Raw genomic sequence first — 10,050 nt, 5'->3', positions numbered from 1 at the left:
TAATGCTTCTGTCTGCCAATTGTAAGGTGATTGAGGTTGGTTGGAGCTCCCCCAGACCCAATTTCTCATATATAGTGTATGGCAATAGATTGATACTTGCTCCCAAATCCAGTAATGCACGATCAAAAAGTTGGTCACCAAACCTGCAAGGAATAGTGAAACTACCTGGATCTTTCAATTTTGGTGGCAACTTTCTCAATAGCACTGCACTGACTTCTTCTGTTAAAGCAACTTTTTCATGAGCCTGAAACTTCCTTTTATTAGTGCAGCAATCCTTTAAAAATTTAGCATAAGAGGGAATTTGCTTAATTGCATCTAGTAAAGGAATATTGATTTCAACTTTTCTCAAAGTCTCAAAAATATCTAGGAGTTGCTTTTCTTTCTTTGGTTTTACTAACCTCTGAGAGAAGGGTAGTGCACTCACCTTCTCTTTTTCACTTACCTTGGAGGTTGTGGCTGCAGTTGGAGATGCTGGTATTGTCTCCTCAGTTCCCACCTTATTATCAATGGTCTTCCCACTTCTGAGGGTTGATACAGCCTTGAGTTGCTCATGACCTCCTGGATTAGGTAGTGTTTGGGATGGAAATTCACCCCTCTTTCTCTCGCTCAGCTCTTTGGCCAATTGCCCCACTTGTGTTTCCAACCTTTGAATAGCTTGATTGGTCTGAGTATTGGTTTGCTGTTGTGAAGTTATAAATTGGCATAGAACACTGTCGAGGTCATTCTTCTTTGGTTGGACTACTTGTGGTGGAGCTTGATAGTTATTTCCTTGCTGGAAATTTCTTTGCTGCCCTTGTGGATTCTGCACATTCTGATTGTAACTCCATGAAAAATTGGGGTGGTTTCGCCACCCTGCATTGTAAGTGTTGGAGTATGGATTGTTCTTTGGAGGATAGTTATTCTGTCCCACATAGTTTGCTTGCTCTTGATCTGTAAAAGAAGACATGGGGCAAGTCTCAGTGGTGTGGTCAGAGTGAGAACATATGGCACATACCTCAATTTGAGCAATCTGTTGAATGGGAGAGATGTGATGAGTAGTCATGGCTTTTACTAGCATGTCCAGTTTCCTCTCCATGGTAGCCATCTGAGTTTGAACGCCATTATTGACATTTACTTCATAGACGCCCTTTCCTTTGAGTCCTTGTCTTTCTCGGGATGAAAACTGTTGGGAGTTTTCGCTTAGAGTCTCAAAGAGTTCGATGGCCTCTTCGCTATTTTTCTCCATTAGCACGCCTCCACAAGCTGAATCTACAAGACTTTTGTTAGAATTATTTAAACCTTCATAAAAAGCTTGTACCTGATCGTCTTAAGATAGATTACGATGTGGGCATTTTAGAAGTAGCTCATTGAAGTGCTCCCACGCCTCAAAGAATAGGTCTCCATCTTTTTGTTGGAAGGTTTGGATCTCCCTCCTCAATTGCCTAGTCCTTTGGGCTGGAAAGAACTTTTTCAAGAACTTTGTGGCCAACTCCTCCCAATTATGAATAGACCCTACAGCCAAAGAGTTTAACCATAACTTAGCATTATCTTTCAAGGAAAACGGAAAAAGAATTAACCTGATTCCTTCCGCGTTTAAGCCATGGATGTTTTGTGTCTTGCAAAGATCAAAGAAGTCTCGAATATGAAGATAAGGATCCTCTATAGGTGTGCCTCTGTAATGTGGAACCATGCTGAGCAGGTGGGGGGATAAATTGAAATTGCTTTGGACATTCGGCTGGAAAGCAATGCAAGAGGGCTGATCTAGATTCTGTGGTATGAAAGAACTCTTCATGGGCTTCCGCTCCGGTGGATTCTCTACAAGTTCTTCTGCCATCTCTTCCTCAACTTTGAATATATTTTCTGATTTTGAGGTGTCTCTTGGCTGTCGAATAGTGCGTTCGATCTCTGGATCGTATGGAATAACGTCTGAATTCTGAGATCGACGACCTTGCATAGACAGAAAATTCTGTAACCGTGGATAGCAGCTTCAGTACTGCTATTTGGAAGAACTGTGCTCGAGCGTATATGGCTTGTGCGCTCGTCCACAATAACAAATTCGAAATTCTGCAGAAAAGAACTCAGAAACGGATGAGAATTTTTTTAATTTTTAATATTAATTTTTTTAATATTTTTTTTTAAAATTTTTTAATGAACAGAAACAAAAATACGAAAAATAAAAGGAAAGACTTTTAAAACACAATTAACACAATCCCTGGCAATAGCGCCAAAAACTTGTTGTGCAAATATCTACCTAAATAAATAGGCAAATACTTGTACGTTTTACTCGCAAGTGCACAAGATCAAAACAATAGTATAGCAGGCAAATACGAGATCATTCCCACGAGGATTGGTATAAATTGTATTTAAAGAGAAATTCCTAAAAGCGATATGTTGAATAAGACAGGATAAAAGATTGAATTAAAAATACTATGAAGAAAAGGTAGGGCTTCGATATCTACCGCTAATCATATTCAAATAAGATTCGCAATATGCACAATACTACAATCATAACATGATGCTTAATGCTTACCAGCCACAAGGGAATGGTATCTTCTCCTAAAGCTATTGATTTCCCTAAACAACGAGTTAGGCATGGTATCTACTCTAACTCTTTTCTTCCTTGAAGGATTTAGCATGGTATCTACTAAGTTGTTCTTTAAGAAAGCATAAATCTATGAAAATTGGTAAACACACTCAGATTGAAATATGGTATCTATTCCAGTTGTCTTTATGTTGATTAATCCAAGAACCTGTGTCGGGGTTCTTCCATTACTCTATTATGCCCAGGACTCGGTCATCCAAATTGACATAAATAACAAATCCATACCATAAGAATATGCTAGCTAAACATAAACATGCGAGGAATTCAAGAAACTAGAATTAATCAAGTTAAGCATCAATATATAAATTGTAGCAAGGCAAATTGAAAAACTTAAAAAGACATGATTAGGGCTTCAATCGAGCCCTAACTAAAGTATTAGTTACACATAATTTGGATGGGAATCATCCTCATAAGAAATTAATAAAGGAAAAGAAAGAAAATAAAAACTATAAAAAACCTCCTTCATGATGTAGCCTTTGATTCTTCCTCCAAGTTTGTGTGTCTTTCTTCAAAGGCTAGAGGCCTATTTATAGGGATTAGAGAAGCTTTAGAAGCTCTAGAATTCCTATTACAATTCTAAGTAGGTTTTCTAGTCCAAAAAGAATAATTACAAGTCTTCTCCTTTTTCTGAAATTTCTATCCAAGTAGGAAAAAGATTCCAAAATTCGTACAGATTTGCGGTCTTTTATTACGAGGCGATTTTGGCATGGAAAACGTCTGAATTAGGAAAAACCTATTTATTTGTTGCATTTATTATTAGCTTTCCAACTCCATCAATTTTGTTGCAATCTGATACTTGAGCCGAAAGTTATGATTAAATTACTGAGACGTGCTCATTCTGGATTCTTTCCAAAGATAACGAATTTTTGCCAACTTCTCTTTCCTTAAATTCAAAATTGATTTGGAGTTTGAATCTATCCAAAAGTGAGTTTGCTGACTTCATTATAATCTTGGAATTTGATCGGTTTTTCTTCTAAAACCTGTAAAATATAAGAAAACACAAAAACAACACAAAACATCAAATTATAACAAAACTAAGAGCATAACATATTTAAATTAAGGGGCTGAATGTGTAACATTCAGCACTTATCAAGGCTCCTTCATATGAAGGATGTTTGATTTTACTTATGGAAGATCAAATTGATTACCCTGAGTTACAATCAGTTTAGAATTGTCAACTCATGAAGAATAGGTTCAATTTGAATCTACTTAAGCTTTGCAAAATGCAGAGGAAGTAGAATTAAGAAAATCCTATAGAATAAGGAGATCAACAATCTCTAGTAATTATGTTGTATACCTCAAGAGTCTGATTTTGATGTCGGACCTAAGAATGATCCAAATTGTTTTCACATACTATAAGTGGAGATAACTCCACATTGTGGTTCAATGCCACGAAGTAAGAGATAAATCCATGGCTAAAAAGTCAAGCTAGACTCGTAGCCAATGGTTTTACTCATAAGGAATGCATTGATTATCATGAAACATTCTCTCAAGTGTCTAAGAATGGTTCATCAAGATAATCATAGTATTAGTAGCATATTTTGACATAGAGCTACATCAAATGGATGTAAGAACAACTTTCCTGGAATTGGGATCTTAAGTAAGAGGTTTACATGAACCAATCAAAGGGTTTTATAAATAACAGTCAGAATGCTTGCAAATTAAAGAATTCTATTTATAGGCTATGACAGATCTCTCATCGGTGGTATACTTTTTACAAGGTTATTGTTTCATTGTTTATTGAAAATCTTGTTAATTAGTATATATACCTTAAGGTCAGTGGGAGTAAAGTAATATTTCTAGACCCATATGTAGATATCATTTTAGCAAGTAGAGATTAGGTTTGCTACATGAAATTCCTTTCACAAAAACTTTGAAATGAATGATTTGGGTAAAACTTCTTATGTCTTTTGACATAGAGATTCACTAAGACATAAAGAACATTAACATTGTCTCGGAAGGCCTACATTGAAAAAGTTTTGGGAAGATTTAGAATGAAGGATTTTGCACCTTCAATAGCAACTAAGAGGGACAAATTTAATACATATTAAATATCCAAAATGTATTGGAACAAAGGGCAAATAGAAGGTCTTTTGTAAGCATTTGCATTATGCAACCTAATGTAAGCATAGACTTGCACTAGACTTAATCATTGGACTGACAGTAAGATTACTTGGTCAATAAAGTGCTGCAAATAAAGTCTTGCGGTATATGCAAGAAACCAAGAAAAACAACTTAACCTAAAGATACACTACCATTTGGTGGTGGTTGGTTATTCAGATTTTGAATTTTGCTAATTGTGTAGATAGTAGAAAGTCAATTTTATGGTATATATTTTCTTATTGAGGGATATATCCTAGAAATGCAGAAAGCAGACTATAATTGTTACATCTACCAAGATAGTTAAAATTCTTGCATGCTCTGAATTTATTATACAGGCATGATGGATGAGACAGTTTGTTGAAAGTCTCAATATTGTCGATTTTACAGTTAGACCATAAAGATACTCTGCAGTAATTCTACTGTAGCTTTCTTTTATAAGAATAAAGAGTAGAAGTAGAAATAAATCGACATCAAGTATCTCAGTATGAGAGATAACATTAAGAGACATAAATGGTCTATTGAGTATATAAGTATTGAATTAATGATTGTTGGATCCCATGACTTAAAGTTTACCGATACAGAAAGTATAAAGTCATGCGGAGTATATGAGACTCATTAATTCATTTTTTGCTTAGTTTCTCTCTATTTGGTCTGTAGACATCAAGTTATTGTTAATAAATTTTTGTGCACATTTGTTACATTATCCATAGGGATAAAATTAAAGTTGGACCCAAATAACTTATGGGAAGTTTATTCATAAAGTTTAATTGCCCATATAGTACTCATTTAGGGAATATTTTATATATAATACATGGAAGGGACGACTTATTATATAAAGTTTTACAGCCATGATTCATGTGTAGTATTCCTTGTGTGAGTGGGAGGATTTCATGAATGGTTGGAATAAATAAAGTAAATGTCATATTGAAGAACCGAACATCATAAGGAATTATATATGTCATAAAGGCCAAGTGGAAGAATGTAAGAAATTACATAAGTGTCCCTTATGTCATATTTAATTTGATGTAACGGTTACGGCTTTTAATTACTGTAACGGTAATTATAATAAAGGTATTTAATATGATTTAAACAGTTTTTTATAATCCGCATTATGGTTCATGAAAATAACGGTTTTTATATTAATTATTCTGATTTATTTTCCTTGATGGGAGAAAAATAATCAGCTACTAATAAATAACGAGAGTCTCAGGCCTGCCTATATAAGGAACCCTATGCATCCATCTTTTGGCACACTCATAGGCACAGGCCAGAAGATACCTTAGATAACATTCTTTTGTTTTTCAGATGTTTGTAGAAATGCTTGAGCAAAGTTGGCAAGAGGTAAACCTAGATCTTGTCATTTTATTTCCGCTGCGCACGTTAGATTGAGCGTGATTAAGTTTATATGTTCTTACATTCTATATATTAGAGAATTTGGTTTATGAAATATATTATAGCTTCTTGGGAAAGCCAGGAAAAGCTGAATTCCTTGAATCTATAAAATTGAGGTCGTCACTGCTTGCTTTTGTTGAATTCCCATTATCGTGTGATGGATTATTCTACAATATTCTTCTAAAACATGATGATCCATACACATGACAAAGTACAGGGTGAGAATTATTTCCAGCCTCAGACAATGCAATTGCCGAATAATAACCGAGCGACAGATCGAAATGGACAAACATATATACCAAACAAAAAGGTAAGATATTGCAAGCCATTAAACGTGTGTCACATAAATCAACAACAGCTTGTCTGCTGCTTACTTAAATTTACCAATACAAATTCAAATCAAGCACGTACTGTATATATAAAAGGAGGTGCCTTGCACTGTATTCACAGAAATACCAAAGTCACCTCTTGGTTGGTGAAGATCGACTGAGGATCATGGCATGCAAATGTCAAAACTAGTTCACTTTTTGGAGGATACGTTCGTTGACAATCTTACCACTTCAATGGCCACAGTTCCTCCATTGCACATTCCATGGTCATTGGACGGTTCAGTGGCGGACATACGTTGGTTTTTGCGGCTTTTTTGGGCTTCGGCAATTTCAAAAATTAAACTTTACAACTCTTATAAAGATATTTATTTTTTATACTATGTTCACGCCAAATGTTTAATTTTTCACTCTCCATATATGACACTAGTTATTAAACCTAATATATGTACATATATAACTTAATAAAAAAAAATTAAAAAAATTAAAAACATGGCCACCCTTCGTTTATATATACATGATCCGTTCTTGTATATATGTCCTTATTTATTTACGTAGATTTAGAATACTACACATACAAAAAGATCTTATATGTACAACAAGATCTTGATTCCGCTCTGATTAGACCCTAAAGGGGATGGGTTAAACGTACTGGACCTACCGGTCCACTTGAACCATGGGCACCATTGTAATTGAATAAAAAAAATGAGGTTTCTCTCCAAGATGTAGAGCCTATTTAATGGAAGCAGCAAATAGGCATTTCGCGTGGCAAAGTCGATCGATTTCATTCTCCTGCAATTAATAAACATATATAGAAAGGAAATGTTGCCACTGTTCTTTCTTGCCACAATTGTGGTAGCTTCCCAAGGATTGGACCTAGGTCCAACCCACCAAATTCACCTTCTTCGGCCACAAGCGGGTTCTCGGGGTGACCCGGTGCCGGATGTCTCATGCCTAAGTTGGCGACTTGTGGTGGAAACTCGCAATATTATAGGGTGGGCAACGGTTCCACAAGAGTGTGAAGGCTACGTTGGGCACTACATGCTCGGCCACCAATATCGGAAAGACTCCAAAGTGGTTGTTAAGGAGGCTTTAGTCTATGCTCGGAGCCTCAAGGTCACCGGAGACGGCAAGGATGTGTGGATCTTTGACATAGACGAGACTACGCTCTCTAATCTACCTTATTATGCGGAAAATGGATTTGGGTATGTAGTCTTATAAAAAAAAGTAGTTGTCAATTTAATTCATTCGATGCTAACCAATTAAGCTATATATAACAATTAATTTATTTAGTAAATAAACATATATACAACCGACAAGCAAACGGACACACACGTGTTGATTTTTAATTCTGATTTTATTATTCAAATTTATGTGATGGAACTATTCGAGAGTCTAAACCTTGTAAAGACACCTATTAATTGTACTTGCAAGAAATTCTAAAGTAGGTCACATGTATTAATGGGGCATGAGATAATGCCATTAAAATAGGCCGCATAAGATTGAGATGAGTGTAATAATTATTTATTTAACAATAATATATACAATGATAATTATGTCATTATACGGACGCCACGCAACCTGCAGGTGATAATTAAGCTCTCAAATATATATATATATAGAGAGAGATAGTGGAAGTGCATGTTAACATCCATTTACAAATCAATCTTTGGGTCTGTCTACAAATTCTCAAATTCCTCATTATTTTTTAAATAAATAAAATTAAAAAAAAAAAAAAAAACAAAAAAAAACAAATAAACAAATAAAAAACGTAAGGGCATGACACTTCTAATATTAAGCAGTAATTTTTTTAATTTTTTTTTTCATTGGAAGGTTAACTGGATGTCAGATTCATTGCCAGAACTAATTAAACAGATTGAAATTTCAGGGCGGAGCCCTATAATGCCACGTCATTCAAGCAATGGGTCCTTAAAGGCCAAGCACCAGCATTGCCGGAGAGTCTGAAGCTGTACAAAAAGCTCTTGTCCCTTGGGGTTAAGGTTGTATTCCTAACAGGAAGAACAGAAGACCAAAGAAGTGTCACCGCAGCCAATCTAAAGCGTGTCGGATGCCATACTTGGGAGAAGCTTATACTCAAGTAAGCTAATGATATCATAATAACGTTATTTAATTCGTAAACTGTTTTACAACTAAATTAACTTGACAGTAAATATTAATATTTAGAATAGTATTAATTATAAAAAAAAAAAAAAAAAAAAAAAAAAAAAAAAAAAACTAATTTTTTCTAAATTCTAAACAGACTACTAAATAATATTAACAATGATATTAATATCACAATTTAGTAATATGTGCCCTTCAGTTATGTTAGACCAAACCCAGCCGCCATTGTCATTATTTGTGAGGGGCGCAACATTATTAATTTAACTAGCTAGGCAGTAGGGTTCATTATATATGCTCAAACCTGCTGTCTTAATCGAAAAATACGTCACACCCACCGCCGCCCACCAACAATAGAGCCACTCAAGAACAATCCAAAAAGATTTTAGATCAAAATACGATTTTACGTCCTGATCAATATATATATATATATATATATACGTATGGTCGTTAGACTATGCCTTTATTGAAATTTTGATCATATATACAGAGACATTTTTGGGTTGCAGGGGGTCATCTTATAGAGGACAGACGGCCGTGGTGTACAAATCAAGTGAGAGAAAGAAGATCGAGAAGAATGGGTATAGAATCATCGGGAACATTGGGGATCAGTGGAGCGATCTCATGGGGACTAACACTGGCAATCGGACCTTCAAACTACCCGATCCAATGTACTACATTAATTAGTTGATCATACTTCAACTGTACGTGGTTTTCAATAACGCTAAAACCAACTGCGCGCTAAGTTGGTTTTACCTGCTCTCTCAGCTAGAGCTCATTGTACTTAATTTTTCGTTTAATAAAATTCCTTTTTTAAAGAGACAAGGATGCCAAATAATGCTCCAAACATTCTCGAACAATTTCTTTTCTTTTCTTTTTTGCTACAGAGCAGACACTCTACAATAGATTACGATTCTTTACAATTATTTGTTTGAATTTAAGAGAATTTAAACAAGTGATTGTAAGAGATCACTTATGAGACTCACCTGACCAGATAACTGTTTGGGCAGCCCAATTTTTATTTGATCAAGTGAGTCTCATAAATAGTCTCTCGCAATTACCTGTTCGAATTCTCTCAAATTCAAATAAATAATTATAAAGAATCTCAATCCCTCGACAATTTAGGCGTGTAAGAGCATTTTTAACAAGTTTCTCAAAGTTTAGTTAAATTTTGGCTAAAAAAATCTATTTTCGTTATTTTAGCTAAGCACTTTTAAAAGCATCAAATATCAAACTTTTTAAATATTTTTTACTTTAAATAAATATTATTTCTTATTAGTTTTAAAACAACCATTCAAGAAACGAAAATTAAACATCAAACATTAACAGCTTCCAACCACTTCAACATCAAAAATCTACTTTGCTTGCTTGAACATAGTGTATTTGACCATTTACTTGGACAAATCAACTACCATGAATTAATGACAATTTGAAAATCTGCATTGTATCTGGTGCAAGAAATACTTTTGAGGTCAATTGAATGCTTTTTTACGGTTTTTTCAACAACCAGCCGGAGTTATTAATTCAAGT

General features: G+C 34.8%; 1 protein-coding gene and 1 non-coding gene across 3 annotated transcripts; both read left to right on the top strand.

The window, feature by feature from the left end:
- The first annotated feature begins 1,313 nt into the window (after positions 1-1,313).
- LOC133865087 (small nucleolar RNA R71) lies at positions 1,314-1,420 on the top strand. The gene has a single exon (XR_009899620.1). It is a non-coding gene; the product is annotated as a small nucleolar RNA R71 (small nucleolar RNA).
- A 5,764-nt stretch (positions 1,421-7,184) lies between these two features.
- On the top strand, positions 7,185-9,237 carry LOC133862431 (stem 28 kDa glycoprotein-like). 2 transcript variants are annotated; one of them, XM_062298249.1, is made up of 3 exons: positions 7,185-7,607; positions 8,291-8,500; positions 9,030-9,237. In XM_062298249.1, the coding sequence occupies exons 1-3, from the start codon at positions 7,225-7,227 to the stop codon at positions 9,205-9,207; spliced, it is 771 nt and encodes a 256-aa protein (XP_062154233.1). In that variant the 5' UTR covers positions 7,185-7,224; the 3' UTR covers positions 9,208-9,237. The 2 variants fall into 2 exon arrangements, with proteins under 2 accessions (XP_062154233.1, XP_062154234.1); XM_062298250.1 differs by having other exon boundaries at positions 9,011-9,176.
- The last annotated feature ends 813 nt before the right edge of the window (positions 9,238-10,050 follow it).

This window comes from Alnus glutinosa, chromosome 3 (assembly GCF_958979055.1).
Source record: "Alnus glutinosa chromosome 3, dhAlnGlut1.1, whole genome shotgun sequence".
NCBI classification, from domain to species: domain Eukaryota; kingdom Viridiplantae; phylum Streptophyta; class Magnoliopsida; order Fagales; family Betulaceae; genus Alnus; species Alnus glutinosa.
This window is presented reverse-complemented; position numbering and strand designations above follow the sequence as displayed.

Bases quoted from the DNA above. Each gene is read 5' to 3' on its own strand.
- LOC133862431 (XM_062298249.1), top strand. From the start codon at position 7,225: ATGTTGCCACTGTTCTTTCTTGCCACAATTGTGGTAGCTTCCCAAGGA. The intron at 7,608-8,290 runs GTATGTAGTCTT...TTGAAATTTCAG, and splicing joins TATGCGGAAAATGGATTTGG to GGCGGAGCCCTATAATGCCA. The intron at 8,501-9,029 runs GTAAGCTAATGA...TTTGGGTTGCAG, and splicing joins TGGGAGAAGCTTATACTCAA to GGGGTCATCTTATAGAGGAC.